At 47.3% G+C, this 23974-nt stretch overlaps 1 protein-coding gene and 1 long non-coding RNA gene across 2 annotated transcripts in view; one reads left to right on the forward strand and one right to left on the reverse strand.

Moving 5' to 3' along the window:
* Window positions 1-10638: 10638 nt before the first annotated feature.
* Window positions 10639-11613, reverse strand: LOC103665360. Its single transcript, XR_569273.2, has 2 exons — window positions 11288-11613; window positions 10639-10935 (listed from the first exon to the last, which is right to left on the reverse strand). It is a non-coding gene; the product is annotated as an uncharacterized LOC103665360 (long non-coding RNA).
* Window positions 11614-11707: 94 nt separating this feature from the next.
* The window catches only part of SCD5 (stearoyl-CoA desaturase 5), a 140654-nt gene continuing 128387 nt past the window's right edge, over window positions 11708-23974 (forward strand). Inside the window, exon 1 of the mRNA XM_040625307.1 lies at window positions 11708-12236. Within this exon, the coding sequence (XP_040481241.1) occupies window positions 12005-12236 (232 nt within the window). The 5' untranslated portion in view covers window positions 11708-12004. The remainder of the gene's footprint in view (window positions 12237-23974) is intronic.

A 23974-nucleotide genomic window follows, 5' to 3' on the forward strand; every position in this document is an offset into this window, starting at 1 on the left:
TCAGTAATGGCTGAGGTCTTTATTTTAATGGAGCTGCACTCCCTGTTGAATTTGAATTCAATTTTTGGCTGACATCAGGTAGACCTGTTCCTGCTTCTATTGCTGTGCCTTATAATTTCCTAGTCCATGACCTTTCTAAAACCGCCTTTTGTATATCAGTGGGTTCACGCTGTGCAAACATGGGGTCAGAGGGGGGAATGGCTTCAGAAGCCTTGTGAAATAGAGGAAAGCTTTCTATTTCAAAAAAATACAAGTTTGTTGGATTTTTAGTCTATGTGAAGTAAATCCTAATGAAATGTGTGTGTCAAACATCTACCATTATCTCTTTTATACCTTTAAGGGCACTTACACTTCCCAGCTCTAGAATGTAGCATTTTAGTGTTGTTATTAATTTGGTTTCTTTACTTCAGTAGGTATTTGTAAAGGGCTTCATGCAGTTCAGTAGGAAGACTTCATGTCCAAACAGATGTGTGTTTCCAGGTAGGCAATGTAAAATGAACCAGTAGGGAACCTATCATAGGAACGGAATGGATTCAAATTTGATAAGAGGAGAGCTCCAGACCTTTTTTTCTAATATGTAAAAGGGCAGTGAGTATAATATATAATTCAAGGGAACCATTAAGGCTGGCCAGTAAGTGTGATTTGGTTAATGATGAGAAATCACTCATCTTGCACTTTGTCCCGTAAAGGAACTCCCCACTCTAGGAGGACAAGAATGTGTGTGGTGGAATTTTATATCAAAACAGACTTCAGTAGTAAAGAAGGAAAGCAACTATCTCCTAAAAGTGACCTCAAAGTAACTTCCTTTCCCTCTGGCTGTATCTCCAAGTAATCAATGACTTTCCTGACCCTTTTTTGCCCAAAGGAGTCTTCGGGAGAGAACGAGTCAGTTTTAACAGGCAGAAATCGAGTCCACAGAGAGTTCTCTCCTGGGAGGTGCTGCTTGGACACCCTAAAGGGACCCCACCTTTCCTTGAGCTGGATACTTCGCTCCCTCTCAGACCTCACGTCAGCCCAGGGAGCTGAGTTATTCATTCCAGTGCCCGGTGCATCTGGTGAGCAGTAGAAGCTGGATCCAGATCCAGATCTCAGCCTAGTGAGCGCATTGCTTCCACAAAACCACATTTTTCCTGAAGTAACTGCGGCTGCAACAAAAACGCATTCTGCTTTCGGATTTTGTGCTTTTCCCTCCCATTAGTCTGCAGAGACCTGCATTTCCCACAAACGAGGATGTGGTTATGATAAATTGATAAACTTACTGAGCGTTGTGCATTGGCTACTTTTATGGCAGGTTCTCTTTACGTGCTGGGGAAGATAGCCCCTGGCAGCCCAAAGCCTATATCTCCACTGCTTGTGCTACACCAAGAGGAGAGGAAACCCCTCCCAATACCCAGTTACTGCTCACAAAGTCAACTCCAGTTGCGTCCGTGTGGGTCTCATGCCCACTACCTGAGTTCTGTGCCCAGCGAGAGAGGATGCCAGAATTGGCTGGCCCACATAGTGTGCCCACCCTAGTATGAGCACAGTGATTTGAAGCCCCACCAGAACCCCATGGAACAGTTCCCACAAAAGGAAGGTGCAATTGAGAGAAGAGGGGGGAGAGAGTAGGCTAAGACAACCTCTAACCTACCAGAGGGAAGCCCTGGGGGATCACAGTAAAAAGTTGCATGGCATCTGTCTGAGAGTTAAGAAGCAGTTTCCGGGGCACCTGGGTGGCTCAGTCGTTCAGCATCTGCCTTCGGCTCAGGGCGTGATCCCAGAGTCCTGGGATTGAGCCCCACGTCAGGCTCCTCCCTGGGAGCCTGCTTCTCCCTCTCCCACTCCCCCTGCTTGTGTTCCCTCTCTCACTGGCTGTCTCTCTGTCTGTCAAATAAGTAAATAAAATCTTAAAAAAAAAAAAAAAGAAGCAGTTTCAGTGTCTTAACTGCCACTTATTGTCAGCCAAATGCCACCGCTTTCTGCCTCCGTGTCCCCATTTATAAAATGAGGGAGTAGGACTAGATGATCTCTAATTTCACTTCCAGCTCTGGAAGTCTGTTATCCATCTACCTTTCCCACAGCATCTTTGTGTATTAACTACAACTCTTCAAAAAGAATGGAAAATATTTGGATAAGCACCAAAGCTTTGAAGAAGGGTGACAGAAACAACTCAGGCCTATCTGTATTTGGATATCTTTTTTTTTCCTTTTGTAGAATTAATTCCACTGCTAATCTGGAGAAAGATCAATGCGGCACTTTCCTTGGTTGGAAATAAGTAGAGAGGCATCCAAAAAAAAAAAAAATAGTTTCCTAATTTGAGGACTTGGAATAAATACATTTGCTTGGCCTTAAGTACTGCGTTCCCCTCTGTAATGATCTATATTTCCATGAAATTAACCATACTACACACCTGTTCCCCACATCAAGACTGGGCCACATTTGATTACATAGGATACTCAAAAATGAACTAGTTTTTTCTCTGGTGCTGCAAATCTGGGTCACCCTTTTGACATTCCTGAACTCTATTTACAAATGCCCCCTCCCTGCCTGAGAACAACAGGGGCCTCTGCCTTTTAAGAGCAGCCTGTGGTAACTGACACAGCAGGGAGAGAAAGAGGTCCCTGAAACAGGAACAATCACGCAGCTAATGCTGAGAAGTAAATAAGAGCTTCTCTACGTTTATCTGTCCTTGGAAACCAAAATAAGGATCCTAAAAGAAAATGGGGCGGCTGTTTGTGGAGGAAGGGGAACTGGAGAGCTGGAAGAGATGTGGGTGAAAATCTTGTCAATACTGTCTTTCTTCTGTCGCAATAATAGGGATTGTTCATTTATTTCAGAGAGCTGGGATTTCTTTTTTTTTTTTTTAAGATTTTTATTTATTTATTTATTCGACAGAGACAGAGACAGCCAGCGAGAGAGGGAACACAAGCAGGGGGAGTGGGAGAGGAAGAAGCAGGCTCATAGCAGAGGAGCCTGATGTGGGGCTCGATCCCGGAACGCCGGGATCACACCCTGAGCCGAAGGCAGACGCTTAACCGCTGTGCCACCCAGGCGCCCCCTAAGAGAGCTGGGATTTCGAGCAGGGAGAGAGACACTGGGGAGGAGTTTAGCTTTGGTTTGTGTACCTTGTTTTTAGCCAGATATTGGTCAAAGGGGGAGGTGGTGTAGGTATTCACAAATGTTAACTTGCCATGACTGGGTCTTGAAAGATGATTAGTGATCCCTCCATAGCATTTGCTAGAGTTTGTGGTATATTCTTCTTGTAGTGAGTATTTGATTGCTATCTGGCTTCCCTACTGGACCTTGAGTTCCATGAGCATAGCCATATACTCCTCTGTCGATGGAGCTGAGCTTATGCTTGGCTTCTAGAAGAGGCTCAATAAATAGATATTGAATGAAAGAATGCTATGCGATTCAAACTAAAGATATCTTGGAAAGATGCAAAGGGCAGCAGAAGAGACAGATTTGGGTAGGTTTCAGTACTCCAGTGCATTTTTCATTAAGTAGATGCTCTTTTTTTTTTTATAAAGATTTTATTTATTTATTCGACAGAGATAGAGACAGCCAGCGAGAGAGGGAACACAAGCAGGGGGAGTGAGAGAGGAAGAAGCAGGCTCACAGTGGAGGAGCCTGATGTGGGGCTCGATCCCATAACGCCTGGATCACGCCCTGAGCCGAAGGCAGACGCTTAACTGCTGTGCCACCCAGGCGCCCCTAAGTAGATGCTCTTAATCTAAGAATTAGGAAGTAAAGGCCTTCAAATCTGGCCATCTCCCATGCGCAGTTTACTGCTGCCAAATTGTAGCACTCTATTAAGAGTGGTCAGGAAATGTGGGAAGTCTTAAGTAATAAGGCTAGGGTTTTTGTTAAACCCCCTCACTCCCTTCACATCCAGAGTAACAGAATCATTTATTTTATAGGAACAGGTCCCCGCCCCCATCCACTGCTATAAAATCTCAATGAGAAATTTTTCCAATCCATATAATACGGAAAAGGGGAAGCTGATCCTTCTGTGAATAGAGGAAGCTAAGAAGACTAATTTTCTATTAAGCCCATAGTGTTGCTATCTCTCGAAACCAATCTTCTAGTAATCTTGGAGGCTAACTTCCCAACTTTATGCTCCCCTGAAATTAATCTAAAGGCTGTGAGTGGTTTTCTCACACCTAGGCCCAAAGATTGTTTACATTTGAAATTGTAGTCCATGCATCTCATCCAAAAGGCAATCTCCCCTCCCTCCTGCTTTAATTCCACAGAGCTGCAGGGCACAGCCCTTCCTGGTGCCAGGGGAGTTGCCTTAAATGATTACCTCTGATAAAGCAGAGCTGCTGGTTTTATTTCACAGTTCCCTGCTGCAGCTACAATTTGTTCTTGGAAGATCTGAATCCCTCCAACCTATCCACCCAGTTATGCTGCTTTTCCCAGGCTGGGATCCCCAAATGCACCCTGGCTTCCAGGTCAGGCAGGTTTCGTAACTGCATCGAGTCCATCTGTCTAGGGTGACCAAAAAATAATGAAATACCCACATGATCTTGTAAGTGTTCATTGACAATTGAGAGCTGTTACTTGGTCTTGTGTGGGAAGCCTCCCCCAAACCACTGGGAGCCTGGCTCACTATCTTCTTCAGCTAAATCTGGACACCACCCTGTGTGATTTCAAACTCCCGGGAAGGTCCGGTCCAGTAGACCTCAACCCCCTGAGCACCAGTGTACCTTTGCCCTCCATTTTCAATGACAGCCACTTCTATAATCCCGTGGCCTCACCTTGGAATGGATCATTGGTAACTCTTCTACCACTATAGGTCTTGAGTCCTAAATCCCACTCTCGGAGCACAGTGACCATTATTTCCTTTATCTGCATCCCCTAACAAACAGAAATCTGCTCTTCAACTTCTTTCAAAACCTTGGTGCCTTCAATTCCTCTACTGCGTATGAGTTCTTAGCTTCCCTCTGATCATCTCCTTTCCCCATCCTGGACTCCGCACAAACTTCTCTCCTACCAGCACCTCAATTACCTGACTCTCCTGTCCTCCCATCACATCCCCCTCCCTACTTCAATTTGGATACTCCATCAGACTGCTGAGTGAGGCAGTGTAACCATACCTGTGCAGACTGAAGCCATTATAAGCTCAGAGCATCCACTCTTAGTTGGGCCCTTAATTTGGCTTGCCAACCTCTTAAGCGTCCTTGGTCAGCTTGCTCTTTCATTCCGCTCCACAGCTCTGGAAGCCTTCATCACTTTTCTCCAGTTGTCTACCAAATTCCCACTCTGCTTACGCAGCAGATGATCTGACCTTCCCTTTAGAAGAAATAGGCTATCAATGGCACCCTCCCTCACTTTACTGACTCTAGAAGCTTTATCTGCCCTCATCTTCATTTCCTTCCAGTGTCCAAGAACAAGCTGTCCCTCTGCTCAAAGTGCAACCATCTGATCACCTGATCCCATCCTGCCTCGCCCTCTCCCCAGCCCTAGGAAAATAGCTCCATCAAGCAACCCCTTCCTGTGTTTTGACTTTTGACCTTTGACCTTTCATTATTTTTCCACTAGCCACAAAAGTGCTCAAATTCCTCTTATCTGAACACTCAGACACACACTCAATTTTGCTTCTCCATCCTTCTTCTCTTCACTATTAAGCTTCTTGGAAAATTGATTTACGTATATGTGCTATGCTTGCCTCTTCCTTATTCTTAAATTTCTGTGTAAGTTCTGTTCCCATAACTCACTGAAAAGGCCTTGGCAAGGGTCAGCAATGACCTTTGTGTGTAAAGGGCTCCTCATTCTCCCTTCTCCGTAGCTTTTCTGTAACATTCGGTTTTGTGGATCCTCTCCCACATTTTGCTGATTCTCCTACCTCTTTCATCTCAGTCCAACACCAGGGGCTTCTCTTTCTGTGCCATTCTCATGAACAGTAGCTCACTAGAATTCTGCCCGGAGTCTTTTTCTACCTTCCCAGGACAGACTTCTACTGCCATGGATTTTACTATACTGAACTACGACGAAATTGTTCTCCAGCCTAGATCTTTGCTGGGCTCCAGGCCTATATATTCAACAACCTACTGAACAGACCTACCTGGATGTCTTACAAAACAGGACTTCTTTTTCTTTTTTTAATTTGCTCTTGCTTCTTCGGTCCCAGTCTCCAAAATGATGATTAGAATGATTATGACAACAATGATGATGATTAATATTTATGGGCTCCTTACTACATGCCAGACTCTGTGCTAATCCCTAGTTACCACAAGAATGCTATAAAGTACATATTATTATCCCTACTTTACAAAAATGCTAATAAGCACAGATTTAGTATCTCAATAAATGACACTGTCTTTCACTTGAAAACCAAATTCAGAGAGCCAAAAAGAACCGTGTATTTTTTTTCTCCTCTTTCATGCTCAATCAAGCATGAACTTCTATTGGTTCTTCCATTTTAGTTTCTTTGGATTTATTCCTCCTCTCCATTACCTCTTCTCCAGAATCTGTGCCTGTGCCTTACTTCAGATCCTCCTCACTTGATCAGACTCCTAAAATAGTGCCTAACCGGTCCTCTTGCCTTCAGTCTTCTCTCTCTCTACCTCCAATCCAGTCATTTTCCACACCTCCTCTAGAGTGGTCTTTCTGTAATGCGAATTTGATCAGATTATTATGCTGCATAAAACCTTTCCAGGGCCCCCCTCACCTACCACATAGCTCTTTCTGCATGACATTCCTGAGACCCACCTACCTTCCTGTGCTGCCCACTGCATGACATTTCAGCTTCATCTCCCACTGTTTCCCTACTTTCACTTCAGATATTCCAGACATCTCCCTAAATGCCAAATGCAAAAGCTTTCACTTGCACTACTTTCTCTGCCTAGAATGTCCTCTGCCATTTATTTGTCTAATAAACTAGTCATCCTTCAAAACCGTGCTCTCCAATATGGTAGCCAGGAGCCACACGTGGCTATTAAGCACTTGATATGTGGCTAACCTGAATTTTAAGATGTGCTCTGCTCTAACTATAAACAATGGATTTTGAAGGTACAGCGTGGAAAAAAAATTGTTAAAGTCTTAATAGTTTTATACTGATTACACATTGAAAAAATAATATTTTGGATAGATTGGCTTAAAGAAACTCTTAAAATTTGCTTTTTCTACTTTTTTTTTTTAAAGATTTTATTTATTTATTTGACAGAGATAGAGACAGCCAGCGAGAGAGGGAACACAAGCAGGGGGAGTGGGAGAGGAAGAAGCAGGCTCATAGCGGAGGAGCCTGATGTGGGGCTCGATCCCAGAACGCTAGGATCACGCCCTGAGCCGAAGGCAGACGCTTAACCGCTGTGCCACCCAGGTGCCCCTGCTTTTTCTACTTTTTTAATGTGGCTACTGGAAAATTTCAATTTATACATGTGGCTTGAGTTTGTGGTGTGCATTATATCTCTATTAGTACTCCTTGAAAATCCTCACTTGGCAAAAAACCAAGGAGACAAAAGACTTGTACACTGAAAACTACAAAATGTTGCTAAGAAAAATTACAGAAGACACATAGAAAGACATCCCATGTGTATGGATTGGAGACTTAATATTGTCACGATGTCAACCAAAACGATCTTCAGATAAATTGCAATCTCTGTCAAAATCCCAGCGAAATTTTTTGCAGAAATAGAAAAATCTATCCTAAATTCATATGGGATTTCAATGGATCCCAAATGGCCAAAATAATCTTGAAAAAGAAAAGAACAAAGTTGGAGGTCTTATACTTCTTGATTTCAAAATGTATTACAAAGCTACAGTAATCAAAACAATGTGGCAGGGGCGCCTGGGTGGCACAGCGGTTGAGCATCTGCCTTCGGCTCAGGGCGTGATCCCGGCGATCTGGGATCGAGCCCCACATCAGGCTCTTCTGCTATGAGCCTGCTTCTTCCTCTCCCACTCCCCCTGCTTGTGTTCCCTCTCTCGCTGGCTGTCTCTATGTCTGTTGAATAAATAAATTAAATCTTTAAAAAAAAAAAAAAACAATGTGGCACTGGCATAGAGACAGACTTACAGACCAATGGGATAGAATAGAGAATCCAGAAATAAACCCTCTACTGTATGGTCAAATGCTCTCCAATAAGGGTGCCAAGACCGTTCAATAGAGAAAGGAGAGTCTCTTTAACAAATGGTGTTTGGAAAACTGAATATCTACGTGCAAAAGAATGAAGTTAAACCCTCATCTTACACTAGATACAAAAACTAACTCCAGATGAATCAAAGACCTAAACTTAAGAACTAGAATTAAATAAGTCTTCAAAGAAAACAGGTGGAAAGCTTCATGACATTGGATTTCATAATTATTTCTTAGATGTGGTACCAAGAGCATAGGTAACAAAGTAAAAATGGGTAAATTAGACCACATCAAAATTTAAAACTTCTAAGCATCAGAGGACACAATCAAAAGGCGACATTTGGAATGGGAGAAGATATTTCCAAGCCATTTATCTAATAAGGGGTCAATATCCAGAGTATATAAAGAACTGTTGTAACTGCACAACAACAAAAAAACCCGATTAAAAAATGGGAAAAGGACTAGAACAGATGCTTCTCCAAAGATGACATACAAATGGCCAAGAAGACTATGGAAAGACGCTCAACATCACTGACTATTAGGGAAACGCAAATCAAAACCACAATGAAATACCACCTCACATCCACTTGGATGGCTGTGATCTAAAAAAAAAAAAAAAATCCAAAAAACAAAACAAAAACTTCCCAACAAAAATAACAAGCATTAGTAAGGATGTGGAGAAACTGGAACTCTTGCACATTGTTGGTGGTCATGTAAATGGTGCTGTTGCTGCTATGGGAAATAGTATGGAGTTCCCCCCAAAATTAAAAATAAAATTACATAAAATCCATCAATACTACTTCTGGGTATAGATCCAAAAGAATTGAAAGCAGTTTCAAAGAGATAGCTGTACCCCTATGTTCATAATAGCATTATTCACAATAGCTAAAAGGTGGAAACAACCCAAATGTCCATTGTCGGATTAATGGGTAAGCAAAATATGGTATATACATACAATGGGATATTATTTGGCCTTGAAAAGGAAGGAAATTCTGACACATGCTACAACATGGATGAACCTTGAAGACATTGTTCTAAGTGAAATAAGCCAGTCATACAAAAAGACAAACACCATATGATTCCACTTATCTGAGGTATCTAGAGTATTCAAACTCATAGAGAAAGAAAGTACAATGATGGTTGCTGGGCTAAGGAGAGGGGAAAATGGGGGGTTATTGTTTAATGTGCATAGAATTTCAGTTCTGCAAGTTGAAAAGGTCTGGAGATTTATATATTTATTTTATTATTTATTATATATTTAACACTACTAAACTGAACATTTAAAAATGGTTAAGATTTATGCATATTTTACCACAAATTTAAAAAAAAAAACCTGTAAAACATCAAGTTAAAAAATCCTACTCAGATATTAGCCCTCCCCCCTGCCACTATTCCTTCCTTTGTACCTCCATTTTATCTTGTACATACCACTATTAGGGCTCTTAGCACATTTTTGGTAATTATTTGTTTGACAGGATAAGGTTTACTATCCCATTTGCCCCCATTAAGTGGTGAGAGGAACACTCATCCACTTCTGGGGTTTTGACCAGAAGCTAAGAAAATATACTAAAGTCTTTTACAAAGACCTTAGATAGGAAAAGAGACAGTAGCCCTGATGGCATAATATGCTACAGGGGACAGTTGTTATCAGCAAGAGTGTATCTGTAGAGGTTTCACTCTGAGATTGGATCTGGAAGAACCATTTTCCTTCAATCATCTTTTTGTAGGCAGGATCTGGAAGACCTAAAGAGCACTTGCCCCCACCTGCAACACATACAGACCTCCCCTTCTCCATCCTTAGTTCAACCTGTTGAAATGATTGGTCCAACCCAGTCTGACTCATTAGAGGGAAGAAAGGAAGATGTTCATTCAAGATAGATTCAAGACAGAATGGCTTATCCAACAGATAATGTACCCAGGGGTCAAGTAAAGAACTGTTTTGCTGTCTCCCCTGGACTCTTGGTATGTATGCTTGATGTATAATAAAATTTTTTTCTCATAATGGACTGGACCTTCCTGCTCTTCCAAGGTCAGAGCCAAGAGGTTATATTTGTTCGATCTGCCTTCCCTCCCAGATGAGGAGCTCCTTTAGGGCAGGGACCATACCTTATTCATCCTTGTATCCCCAGTGTCCACTAGTCCTGGCACATAGAAGGTGCCCAATAAATCCCAAACAAACGACTGAATGGTTAGAGTGAGTGTGGGGGGAGTCATTACAATAACCCAGAGATTTTTGGCCAAAGAACTAGTCCAGTGAAATCGATACCCTTTAGTTTCATGTTCTATTGTCTCACTAGTCATTATCCAGTGCCAACATTTACCTGGCTGGTCACCAGGCAAATTTCCTTTCATTCTATAATTTCAGCTCCATCTGAAGCGCCACCATAACGCTTCCTCAGTGGCCCTAATTCCGCAGCCACATACCTTGCTTCCGTTTTAAATCAGCCATTATTTTAATCTGACTGATTGGACTGGTTCAAGTCAGCTAACAATAAGTTGCTCACATATGGCCCTTTCATGCAGTTCTTTGTAATTTTTTGCCCTTTCCCAGAATCTTGGAAAGGATTCCTAACAATGGGTAATCCAAAAATCAGCTTTATTTGTCAACATAATAGTACTCCTTCAAACTCACATTCATAGCATTTGCAAGTTGGGAGAAAGAGTACAAATTATTTCTGTGCCGTAGGGAAATTTGTGTCTGGAGACCAGAGTTGGGTCACACTGACTGAGAACTAGAACTCGGACTTCTGGTTCTGAGGCCTTTTTCTTCTGCTACCAGCCTGTAGGTGCAGCCACACCTGTTTGGGACGTGACCAGCTCACCCCTCTCAGCATTTCCGTACAGTTAGGGTTCCCTCCGAAGCAGCTCTAAATCATCTGCAAAGAGAAGAATGAACAGACAGACGCAAATTTTTCACGGGTTAATTTTACTTTGAAAGTTCTGGGTGATTCTTCTAAAGCCCCCTTCCCAATGGTGCTGACTTGACGGTATTCCATCCACCCAGGACTAAGGAGACAGTCCGGAAGGGCGCTGGTTAGCCCAGACTAGGCCGTGCGCGGATGCTGGGCTGCGCGGATGCGGGGCTGCGCGATGGGCAGGGCGCTGTTGGCTGCTAACTCATGTTATGTGTCATCTAATAGGCACTAACTGAGCACCTACTGTGCGTCTTGCTACGGCTGCATCCCTCCACCGTGCGAACCGGCAGACGCGTGGACTTCTGATTCTCACCTCGGATATGGCCTTAACCGGTGTTGCCACTCCAGACAGCTATTTTACATTCGCCAACGCGAGTGGCCTGTGGCTTCAAAAGAAAAACAGAAGTCATTTCAAAAGGGAAAGGTATTTTTTGGAACTGGAGAAGCACAGAGAAACGACCAAAGTGCTGTGAGCTCCCTGTCGGGGGAGCCCCCTGCCCCCACCCGCGGGCGGCGGGGCCAACCGCCTGTCCGGCGGGCTCGCGCGTCAGGCTCCGGGAAGCCCGGGCAGCGGAGGCCGGGAGGGCGCCTTCCTCTTTAAGAGCCCCACGGGCGATCCTGATTGGCTGTAGCTATGCAGGTCTTCCTTCCTCGGCTCCCTCCGGGTGCTCCCTCCCGCTCCCTTTCCTCAAGCCCTCCCCCCACTCCGCGCCCCTCCCGCCCCGGACGCTCGCCTCCTCTTCCTCGCAGCCGAGTTTGGCCCTGGCAGCCGCTTGGGTGATTCGCCAGCAACAGATGCGGGACGCCGCGATTTGCATCCTTAGTCCACGCTGAAAGCCCGAAGAAGAGAGAAGGAACCAGAGAAGGGCCGGGAAGGCGGGGACGGGAGTGCAGAGACCCCCCCCCCCAACAAAAGGCAGAAGCCCCCGCCCCCACGGGAGAGCTCCGCGCCTGCTGAGCTCCTGCCTGCAGCCGCCGCCGCTGCCGCCGCCGCCGCCGCCGCCGCCGCGGGCGCCCACCTCTCCCAGCCATGCCAGGCCCGGCCGCCGACGGGGGGCAGGTCCCCTTCCGCAACGCCAAGGAGGAGATCCGTGCGAGGGTCGAAGGCTCGGAGGACGGCGGCGGCCAGCAGAGACCCGGCGCGCACGGGCAGCGGCAGAACATCGTCTGGAGAAACGTCGTCCTGATGAGCCTGCTCCACTTGGGGGCCGTGTACTCCCTGGCGCTCATCCCCACGGCCAAGCCGCTCACTCTGCTCTGGGGTAAGTTCCGCCGGCGCCCCCTGTGCCCCGGGCACCGTGGCGAGGCCGCGCCGGGACGCGCGGGGTCGCCGGCCGCCCGCCGCCGCTGCGCTCGCCCGTCGCTTCTCCCACGCGCCCCGCCGCCTTGACCTGCGGCTGTCGGGCCTTTGGGACGGGCTGGTATTTCTGTGCAGGTATTTGCTACTTCTGCCTCCCCCGCGGTCTGGCAGAGTAGGCGCCTTTGCCGGCTCCTGGATGGAGAGCGGGAGGGACCCGGAGTCCTGCGGCTGCACCGCCGTGCGCAGAGGAGCGCCAGGGGACACGCTGGGCACTGGCTGAACTGGGCTTCGCGGGAGGGAAGACAGGCGGGATGGTTGTGTCGCCCGTGCGGGTCCCAGGCGCCCTCCCATCTGCCGCCTTTCAGGTTCGCGGTCTCTTCCGCTGGCCACGGACCTTGGGGCTGAGTTAAGAACAAGAAAGGGAGTGGAGGAGGGTGGAGAGACCCGGCACAGAAACAGTCTTGATTTTCGCGGATTAGATGGAAGAAACCCGTTTCCCTCCTGCCCCCACAGGCCCCTGCCCCTGCCCCCTCCGTGATCTGCTATGCCCAGTTGCGCTTTCGCGGTCCCAGAAGTTTCTTGGCGAGCAAACCGAGCCCTCGGCGAGATTGCTCAGCCCGCCCAGCACAAAGCTGTAACTGTGGCCGTGCGGAGCCTCCTCCAGGCCTTGTCCTTCTCTGGCCAGTGCGGGTCTGTCGCCGCACCTGTGGCTCTCCCACCACCCTCCTTCCTAGCACCCCCATCCTTGCTGGCGGGGGAAGGAGCCCAGGAGTGGACCACCGCACCCACCCCCTCCGCCATTTCCTGCGCCCCAGGGGCTCAGTGCCTGCCCTACGCGATTCAAGTCGCTAGCCTCTGAACCACCTCGCAGGTCCCCCTGGTCCCAGTAACTGGTTTTGGCTTCAGTCACATCAGGGGCGGTAGCGGGGACAGAGGGCGCAGGCATTGATATCCTGGGCTGAGAATTTGATGAGGTAATCCAAGGAGCCCTTTCAGCTCCGGGTTTGGGGATCTCCAAGGGGGGGAGGGCAGGAGAAACACAACCGACTTTTATTTCCGGAGGGGCAAAGGAAGAAAATAAGAAGACTTCTTTCCTCAAAGCTTATTTGGTATAGTGCCAGCTTCAAACGCCTAGGCCACTTAGGCTGCGAGCCTTCCCTTGAAACCCTGCAGCCCCTGCTGTTGGAAGCAAATCCATCCAGAGCCCCGTAACTCTTAGGGGGTGCGGCTGAGAGAGGGGCCGGGGAGTTGATGGATGGTGAGAGGATCAGGAGTCTTTGGGGATCCATTGAACCTTTTTTCCCCTTCGAGTTAGCTCCTCGGGCAGCCCCAGGAGCTGGAACTCAGGACCCCTCTATCAAGAGTCACTTGCTCCTCCTTGGACTGAGCCAGCCAGGCGCCAGCTCCTGAAGCCTTTCTAAGCCCCCTAAAAGCTCTTGGCAGCCCCCTGCTCATGCCTCCCCCATTGAGTGCACCTCCTCAATTCTGTGTCCTTTTCACCATGATTTTTGTGATTATGTATTGGTTTAATTCTCTATCTTCCTTCCCTTATCTCCAAAAGACTAGATTGTAGGATGTTCAGCCATTGCTTCATGGACATACCCCCACATGAAAGCCCTTACAGCCCCTGAGACTTCATGGAGCTCCTCCCTCCCTTTCCAGGGCTGGAACTGTGCCGTTGGACTTCAGCGCCCGCCTGCCTCCAGGGAATTGGGGCTTAGCCTTAATAATGCCAGTGTCAGAGAGAACTCAGGGAGAAGTGGGCACTTAAAACATTTCTGTGTTTGTCTGGAGCTCCGCGGGACCCACAGGCTCCAGTCCTTATAGCCCCCAAACCCTGCTGACCCTGGCACCCCGCCAGGAGCCACAGCACAAGGCCTCCTCTCCAGGCTTGCCAAGTTGCCTCTGCCCTTTCCAGGCTGTTCTCTGTGGTGAAGACAGAATCTTTGTTTCTGAAAGACCTTGACCAGAGGACACCTCCCTCAGCCCCAGACGCCTTCAGCTTCCCCAGAGAAGCCCACACACTGCTCTGGTTTCCCTTTGTGGGTGATGCTGCCAAACCCCATTCTGTATCTCCCCGCATAGACTTCTGCCTTAGCTGCCTTTCATCGGCTCTGTTCTCTGAATCTTGATTTTCTCCCTACCTGCGCTTCATTGTATCACTAAGGAAAAGACAGAGAGAGAGAGAGAGAGAGAGAGAGAGGAAGAAAGAAAGAAAGAACGAGAGAGAGAGAGAGAGAGAGAGAGAGGAAGGAAGAAAGAAAAAGAAAGAAAAGAAAAGAAAAAAGAAAAGAAAAAGTGGTAGCTGTTGTAGTTTCAAAGTCTAGAATTTCAGCTTAGGTACATTCTTTTTTTTCTTTTTTTTCAAGATTTTATTTATTTATTTGACAGAGAGGCAGTGAGAGAGGGAACACAAGCAGGGGGAGTGGGAGAGGGAGAAGCAGGCTTCCCCCTGAGCAGGGAGCCGATGCGGGGCTCGATGCGGGGCTCCATCCCAGAACTCTGGGATCATGACCTGAGCTGAAGGCAGAGGCTTAAAGACTGAGCCACCCAGGTGCCCCTAGATACATTCTAATCAAATGAATCTTATCTGATGGACATCTTGTGAGAGAAGGAAGAGACTGAGATTAGCTGAGATCAGTTGCGCTCAACGCTAGGATCTATAAGGGTATTTTCAGTGGGAGCCCTGGGGCCCTGACCCACAAATTTCCCCCACTGGACACCCTGTTTCACCACCTCTGCCGCTGGTCCTGTCTAGCTTTAGGGCCGAGTTCATGCACTAATGGGCTGCTCATCCACTTCGGGGATGTAAGTTGTCAAGAAAATAGGCTTAGCTCGTCCCTTGCTTGCCACCCTGCACCCCGGGTGACGTTGCCCTGGAAACAGGCATCGGTGCAGTGCGCCCAGCAGAGGCTGTGTTAGGTGTGCAGCGTGTGGCGAGTAATTTGTGGAGCGGTAAGATGTCATCCATGAAAGATCCATCAAGTTGTTCAGTACACCCTCCTCCACTGCCTAGTCCCCCACCTTTTTATGACTCTCGTTGGGGCCAGGGCTGGTTGCTTTCCCTTCTTATACTTGCACTTTTCTGAGTGGGCAGCCTGTCAGAACAGAACGCTCTCGGTTACCACAGGTCCCGAGGGATGAGTTTATGAGTTTCAAGGACAGAATGCAAACTCCAACTGGAAGAAAAATCTTCACCTGAAGGCCGGAGCTCACAAAAGTGCCTGCGTTAAGAGTTTGGGGCCAAAGGCACAGTTCTCGCATGCCCTGAATCCCAGGATGAGTGGAACAGAGGACTGAGTAATGGCAGTTAAGAGTCCTGGGCTCCTTTCCAGTGAGCTTGGCCTTGCCTGTCTCCAGGCATTCTGGATATTGGTTTCCAGAAATGTCAGGGACTTTTCTGGTTTCTAAGTGTCATCTGAGTCCCCTAAATGTGTCCTGTGGTGACGTCATGGCTTTTTTTCTTCTTGGGACAACTTCAGTGGAAGTATGAGGCATGAGAAGCAGTCATTTGCCCTGCTCCCTTCCTCCATCCTGCCTGGGCGCAGACATGGCCATTGTTGAGGCCAGACAGGAATTCCCTGGTGCCCTTGCTGAACTCTCCTGAGTGGGGTTTAGCTTCTGGGGAGGAAGCTGAGAGGAGGAGGGGATTAAAGCAGCCTGGGGGAGAGGAGCACCCGGAGAGGCTGGGGTCTGGAGAGTGCTGGTCCACCAATCAAGCTCTATGTAATTCTGAGAGTTGCCCAAGAGGAGCTGTCTTCTGTCAGGCAACCAGTCACCTGCCTCCACGACTTGGGATGGGCTTGATGTCTTTGTCTTTGGGTTGTGCTTCTTTTTCTATCAAGTCCCTAAAGTTGTTGAGGAGCCCCAAGAAGGTGTTGGCCTCGGACTTCTGCCTTGCCTCCAGGTTTTCTAGGGTGAGCGTGGCTCAGGAGAGACGTATCTGAACGTGAATCCCTGCTCTCCCACCTATCTTCTACATGACCTTGGACAAATGAACGTCTCTAAACGTCACCTTTCTTGCCTGTCAAATGGGTGTATTTATACTTCTTGCTCGCAATGCGGTGAGAGCTAAATCTGAGATTATGTGTAAATCACAGCACAGTACCTGGCCCTTGGCCGGTGTTCTATGATTATTAGCTGCCATCATTATTGGTCCTGATACGGGCTCTTTTTCTTCAGTCGAAGGGGAAAAGGCCCTCTCGCAGCACAGGAACTCTACAGAGCTGGCACAGAACTTGGCTTTGTTGCTTCTCTTGCATGGAAAAGATTGCTTTGGTTTTGGAAACAAAGGTTCTTTCTCAAAGTTTCCAAAGACAAATGAATACAAATCCCTCCTAGTCCTTCCTCCCCTTACCCCCCACCCCTTGCTCCCGACCATTCCCTTCTCTTTGATTCCATTTTCCTCCCATTTTCCTCTAAAAGGTCACTCCTTTGTAGACAAGAATCTTTTTGTTTAGCTGACAATTCACCTGGTCTTTAGTGTTTTCTTTGGGGTTTTTTGAGCCCGTTACAATTGCTGTAGAAACAGGGCCCACTTATTTCTCTAAATCTCTTAGGGTCATAGTTGTGACTTGGTTTTTTCCCCATCCCTGTCTTGAGTCACGTTTTAAAACAAACATACAAACAACCCCACTTTAATGCTCAATTAAACTACTAAAAAACCAAAAAACAAAAACGAATCTTCCTTCTAAACCCTGTAATTCCCAGTCCATTGTTGCAACTCCTGTATTTTTAATAAGTGGGCAGGCCCTAAGAGCCTCCGTGCCCGAGGCTGGAGGGCAGCGAAACCGGAGAATAGAGTACGCTGTTGCTGGCTTCATAGTCCCAACGAGCATAAATAGAGGTTTGAGGTTCACATTATTAACTCAGTTTTTTCTAAAACTGGTCAAGGTCACTGCAGACTCTACTGTGGTCTTGAAATGAGCAGTGCTGCAGAGTAGAAACCTGGGCTGGAAGCCCGGTACCGCCCCCCGGTTCAACTTCATACATGTCCCCTTCCAGCGTGCGAGCCTCGGCTTCCCCATCCATGAAAGGGGGGCAGGAGCCTTGAGCTGAAAGTTGTGTGAAGAAATGGGATGCCTGTGAAAGTGCCTGCCAGAGAGTAGACCCTCGGTGCTATTGACTGGCATTCCCTCCCACGACGGGGGCCTGGGTCACAAAACCGGCACTGGCTCCATTGTCTGTCTGGGGCTTGGAGCACTTGTGGCTCAAATAGAAGGGACAGACTTTAAATCCGAATGTTCCACCATGACCTTGCTGTAACATTTTGTTCTTGCCTTATCTAGCTTTGTGGATGGCATAAAATTATAATAATTGCACAGAAGAGCCATTGATCGATTTACAAAAGGTGAACAGCTGTGGTGGTTCCTTTAAGATTTTGTAAAACACAACAATGTCTTTGGGTGACATTATTCTCACTGAGTGTTTATTTGGACATGCTGCAGTTTCTGGCATGCGGTCTACCTGTCGCTGTTGGGACGCACACCGTTTCTTAGCCCTGAGGTTAAGAGGATAGGCTTTGGAGTGAGGGTCTGGGACCAAAACCCAGTCATTCCCCCTCCCCCCACGTTCAGCCTTGGTCAGATCACCCGCCCTGCTAACGTTAGTGTCCCCAAGTGCACAATGACGATAATCAGTAGTACAACAGTAGGACATCAGGTTGTAGCTGGAGTGAAATGAAACAATAAAGAACTTGGCCTGACCTGTGATGAGTGCAGGATGATGTTTGGAAATGGTGAATCACTATGTTGTACGCCTGAGGCTGATATGACTGTATGTTAACTATACTGGAATTTGGAAAAAAAAAAAAAAAAAACTTGGCCTAGAAGCCAGCACAGGGAAAGTGTGGTACACTTTCCCGTAGCGCTTCCCTTCTCTCCTTCCCTCTGTTGAGCTCATCCCTAGGAGGCTGAGCCTTGTTCCAGCCCCGCCCGCTCTGTCAGAAAGCGCTAGTCCCGGGGTCAAGGCGGTCGCTCTGATTTTATTTCCTTTGGCAATAGGATGGTGGCCCCAGCAGCAGGTACCGGCTGTCCTCGCTCGTGAATGCCCATCCTTTGTTCATCATGTGCGTGAGTGGCCAGGAGGGAGGTCCTCCCAGTTGCACATGCAGTCACGTATTCACCCATCCATGAATTCACTCATTTTTTCCATTCCAGTGATTGTCAAAACTGGCTGCACATCAGAATCCCTTGGGGATCCTTTACAATTTTTGGAAGCCTCAGCCCTCACCTAGACCTACTGAATTGGAATCTCTAGGAGTGATGCCCTGGTTTCTTCTTCTATTTCTTCTTTTTTTGTTTGTTTGTTTGTTTTGGGTTTTTTGTGTGTTTTTGTTGTTGTTGTTATTTTTTACCATCCAGATATTTCTGATGCACAACTGGGCTGAGAGCCATTGTTTAATTCCCTTGTTCAATACTATTTATTACTTACCCATTCCCTGCCAGGCGCCAGTGCGATCCTGGACTTCATGGCACTTAGAGGCCAGTTGGAGAGCCAGGCGCACCAGCAGGAAGCCCGCGGCTGGCTGGCCCGCCCAGGGATTTGGGGAAAACGGTATTGTGGCCACAGGCAAGAGTGGGGGCAGAGCTCTGAGGGGAGGGAAGACAAAGAGAAGAGGGTAGTTCCAGGCCCTGATGGTTCTGGGAGGCTGAACGTGGTCAAGGGCCAGACCCAGGGTGAGGAAGATTCTTCAGGGCCTGGAGCAGCAGGGCCAGGAGATCGGGCTTGTGGGAAGGCTGCCCTTCCGCCTCTGCCTGACTCTCACCTTCTCCTCTCAGCCCATCACACACACCAACAATTCCTGTTATGATGAAATGGTCTGGAGCACAATTTTTAGACCAGACACTTGCCGGTGGGATGAGTGAGTCTGAAGTTTTCCAGGAGAGACCCTGGGGCACACACCTGGAGCAGGTGGCCAGTGGGGCAGGGCATCTCCTTCAGGCTTTTGCCCCTGTTCTCTACTCCTCCTGGTTCCTAAAAGGTACATACGTGTCGGGGGCTTGTCCTTATCTCACTTCCTCCCTTGAGCCCGGGTTTAAATAGCTGGTTCCCACTAGCCCTCATTTCAGGTCTGGTGAGTCCTGCTTCCGACATCCTGCCTCCCATTTCTGCACTTGCTAGGATGGGTTAGAGGGCTCTGCGGATCCCGGGAGGCTGCGGTCTGTAGACCAGCAGCATCAGCATCACCTGGGAGCTTGTTAGAAATAAAGACGTCCAGACCCCACCCTGGACCTATCGTCCAGACCCCACCCTGGACCTATCGAGTCAGGACCTGCATTTTAATAAGATCGCCCGGTGATTCATCTGCATGCTAAAGTTAGAGAAGCACTCCCTTAAGTCCAGCCACAGGCTGACGGTTCAGAGAAGCGGGACATGAGTGGGATTTGGCAATCCTTCCTTCTTCCTTTTAATGGCCTCCTCCCCTTTGCCTCCCCTCCTCCCCTTCTGCCTTCTTGTAGCTTATTTTAGAACATGTCGGGATCCTGCTTCTCTTGCCAACAAAAGGCTGTTGCTAAAATCTTTCAGCCGGCAGCAGCAATGTTTAATTCATGGGCTAGAAAATTAATTTTATTTTCCTGAATAGAGCTGGGGAAAAATAACAGGAAGGCTCTGTGCATGGCCCTTGGGAATTCAGCTTGTCTATTTAACAGATGAACTGGTAACGGTGAGGAGGCCTCAGGGGAGGGCTGTCTTCCACAAAATTATGAAGTAAATCCTATCAGTTAGGATGCTTTTGGCCACGGATAGTTCAAAACTCAACTTTAAGTGGCTTAAATGATAAGGAAATTTTCTAATTTCAACTGATAACAAATCCCAAGGTAGGGCACTTCTGAGGTAGGGCACTCCTGTCATCAAAGAGCAGGTTTTATTTCTGCCATGGGGGCCCTGTCAAATTTAGTTTTCCTCGTGGTTACAAGATGGCTGCCACAGTGCCAGGCAGCACAAGGCAGTCACAGCAGTGTCCTACAGAAGAAGAAAGAGGATGTCCCTTCCTGATGTGTCATCAGATAGAAAATCTTTCCTGGGTGCCTCACAGTTTATGTCTCCCGAAGTTTCACTTGCAGGATTATGTCCCAGGTCATTGGCAAAGGATTGATCAAGGTTGGCCACTCAGCCTCACGTGGTAGGGGTGGAAGGAGTAGGGGTTAAAAGGCAAACAAAACCCAGGCTCTGCTCAGAGGAAGAAGATGGCTTGGCAGCTCGGACAGCCAACACCTCTACCCCAGGGCCTTCCTTCACTCCCTGTCATGACTTTCCCTCTTTGGTGTCACCTCCATTCCCCGAAAAGGCTCTGGTTTCATATTGTAGCATACTCTCCCCCTCTACTTTCCATCACCCGCACTTTTCTCAAATCCTGCTGTCATTAGAGTGAGTCGTGCAAGTTTGTGTGTTCCATGAGGCTCTGACTCTCCTGTGGTGCTCCTGCCTCCTCAGGGCCTGACCCACAGCCTCTGCTCAACATCCCAGTGTTGGGTGAATGGTTAGGGGAATGAATGAATGAATGAATGAATGAATGAATGAATGAATGAATGAGTTTAATCACTGTGTGGCCTTTCTTTCTAAGGGAAGATAAAATTTTATTCTTTTTTTTTTTTTTTAAGATTTTGCTTATATATTTGTCAGAGAGAGAGAGAGTGCACAAAACAGGGGAAGCAGCAGGCAGAGGGAGATGCAGGCTCCCCGCTGAGCAAGGAGCCCGATGGGGGACTGGATCCCAGGACCGGGGATCATGACCTGAGCGTAAGGCAGACGTTCAACTGACTGAGCCACGCAGGAGTCCCAGTTTTATTCTTTAACTTTAAAATAATGTGTTTTCCCCTGTTAGAGAGCTTGCCCTGTGATTTTGGGGGAAGGATTGTGGAGCGAGAAGCCTGTCTCAGTCCCCAGAAATCTCCATGCCCCTGCGCATGCGTGTCCACCCCGTGAGCCACCCTGACCTCACTGCGGAGCTTACGGAACTCTCTGTTGCTCTGCTGGATTTTTATGGGCTGAGGTGGGGTGAGAGAGGTTTGCTAAATCCCCTGTGGGAGAACTGAATTAAAAAGAAGATGGAAAAGGAGTGACTTAGAATGTTTTTTAACCAAGGTTTTCCACGGTGACACACCTGTCCAGACAGATAGTTTACTTGGTTGGCCATTTTCTTCATCTTTCAGGTGACACAGAATCTCGGTGATGGAGTCTTGTCCAGATTTCTGTTCCCTTGCTTCGAATTTTACTTAAAAGGGCGTTTAAAAGTCCACTTGCCCTCACCTAGCAGGTACCTTTTATTTGCACAAACAACCTAGAGAGAACCCAAACCATTACCCTCAGGGGGAAATCGCTAACTAGGGGATCAAGGAAACAAAGCCATAGCCTTTGGCTAGAGATTTGGAAAACGGTGCTTCAGAGTGCAGACATGGGGAAACTGTCTAGAGCGGGATTGTCCTGTGGCCATTGTGTACAAACTTCCAGTCAGACACTGCGTGTCAAGTGCCTACTTGAGCTAAGAGCTTCATCGATGGCCTGCGGTGGCTGTTGGATGCCACAGAGGCTGGTCATTCCTCTCCACACACGTGCGTGACACTGAGGGGAAGGCAAGGTCTTGTGCGATTGTGGACGTTTCCTGAGATTGCCCTTAAAATGGGGGGAAAACCCCAATACCAATGGACTTAGAAATGAAATGAGACAAGTAAAAAGTTTAGAACTGAGGTTTGAATTTATTTTCCTCCTATCGTCATACACTTGCATTTTGACTGCGTGAGCTCTAGCTTGGTTCCCTGAAGAGACCATGGCTTATCAACGCAACCCGCGACTGGCACACACTAGTACTGGGAAGGGCATAACCCCCGCCCAGGGGCTGAACACCCTGCCGCAGGCACCCGTACAGGAAAAATAAGTACATACCGGATAAGGTCTGCCATCATGTTCACCTGCCAGGAAAAGACAGCTGTCTTATATTAAATACAATAATTGCTACCGGAAAAATAAAATACCTGTGACCTAAACGGGCAAGGTCATCTCCTCAGCAGTCTCTACCTCACCACCAAAAAGCAGTTATCAAGCAAGCAGTTAGTCACTTATGGTCTTGAACTAGGCACTGTGTAAAAAAACAAAACTAAATTAAACAAGACAAAACAAAGACCAGGTCTCTACCCTCGTACCTTTTATAACTCAAAGGAACAGCTGTGATTTTTCCCAGTACAGTAACCAACTTCATGTTCTCTCAGCATGGGAAGATAATGGAACATACCCTTTCTTCTTTAAAAATGCCATGCATAAAATCACAAATGAATTTCTAAACTTTAACTGTTTCGTGGAGTAGTTTGTCACCCACTCCTCTAATGGACGTGTTCGTGAGAAGCTTTTGCAGATGGTTACAACGCAACTCATTTCTATTCTCAGCCTGTGACTCACTTCAGTGTCCCCGAAAGCATTTGTTTTGCCCTGAAGTCTCTATAAGCAAAAGGAGATATTTATTAGCAAGTGTGAACAATGCCCACATGTCTCCCCTCTCCATCTCCCACCCCCAAATCCATTGTGTTTGGCTCAGCAGCTCTTGAAAAGTCGGTGAGTCATTAACATTTTTGAGCTATACTCAAATTACTGCAGGGTCTTGACTCCATCTGGAGCTCTGGGAAGAGTGAAGTCACTACCCTCTGAGTATAGACTAGATATGAACCTAAATTTGGCATAGCTCCCACGAGGATTGGAATGAACCACAGTTATTAGACCTAATATTCCTTCGCGTAAAGAGCTGGTATTCACTAAGTGTATACCAGACTGAGTACTGGTGCCTTCCGCGGTGCTCCTGGAATTCCCAACAACCCAGGAGCTTACAGGTCGATGCACGGCCCAGCTGCAGGGCTCGCATCTAAATCTGTTCTCATTGCTTTTGGTTGGTCGGTGCCCTGGTCAAAGAGTTTTAATATTAGCTCTGCGTACACATCGTCTTGTTATATATCATATGATCCATACAATCTCTGGCTTCTTGTTCCTAATTCTATTCTACTTGAATGAGAACTTTAAAAAAAAATCTATCTGTCATTCTGGCTTAAATTTATATCCCCAAAACCATTTAAGGAAAGGTGTTAAAGCCCAGTGTAAACTCCGGAGTCTGAAGTAACTCACTTGCCCCAATAAAAACTCCTCTAGGATAAGGGCCATGTGTGTCTGAAAGGTGATTTTTATTTTCTGGTGTATAATTGCTTCTATGTAAGATTTCTCTCCTAAAATATTGATATGAATTGTGCCATCAGAAAAAAATTACCTTGCAAAAGTCAGATTGTACAGTTTTTTCCTTTCGGTGTTGGGGGTTGGGATGCACAGGGCAGCACCCCAAATTCAGGTGGCCCTCCCGGCTCACACGTCATTGCCCATGAGGCTGTAAATGGGGTGAAGCTCCCCGGCTTGTGCAGGGTCAGTGCATCTCAAGCCAGACCTGGGGCTTGGTACAGGGAACTGTCTTCATGACCGCAAATTTCAAGTACATACGCAGGTAATGAGAATGGAGTCCACTCACTGACACCCCCTACTGGCCTGGGATTTTTTCCCCTAATAACTTTGTACTTTGATAGTATAATGTCAGACACACGGAATCGTTCTAAGAAGAGTGCGGGGACTCCCTTATACTCTACCCAGACTCAACAATTTACATCTTGTCCCACTTGCTTCATCATATTCCGCATGCTTATGTCTACACATATATGTGTGTGTTATTTT

Source organism: Ursus maritimus, unplaced genomic scaffold (genome assembly GCF_017311325.1).
Source record: "Ursus maritimus isolate PB19 unplaced genomic scaffold, ASM1731132v1 scaffold_8, whole genome shotgun sequence".
Classification (NCBI taxonomy): domain Eukaryota; kingdom Metazoa; phylum Chordata; class Mammalia; order Carnivora; family Ursidae; genus Ursus; species Ursus maritimus.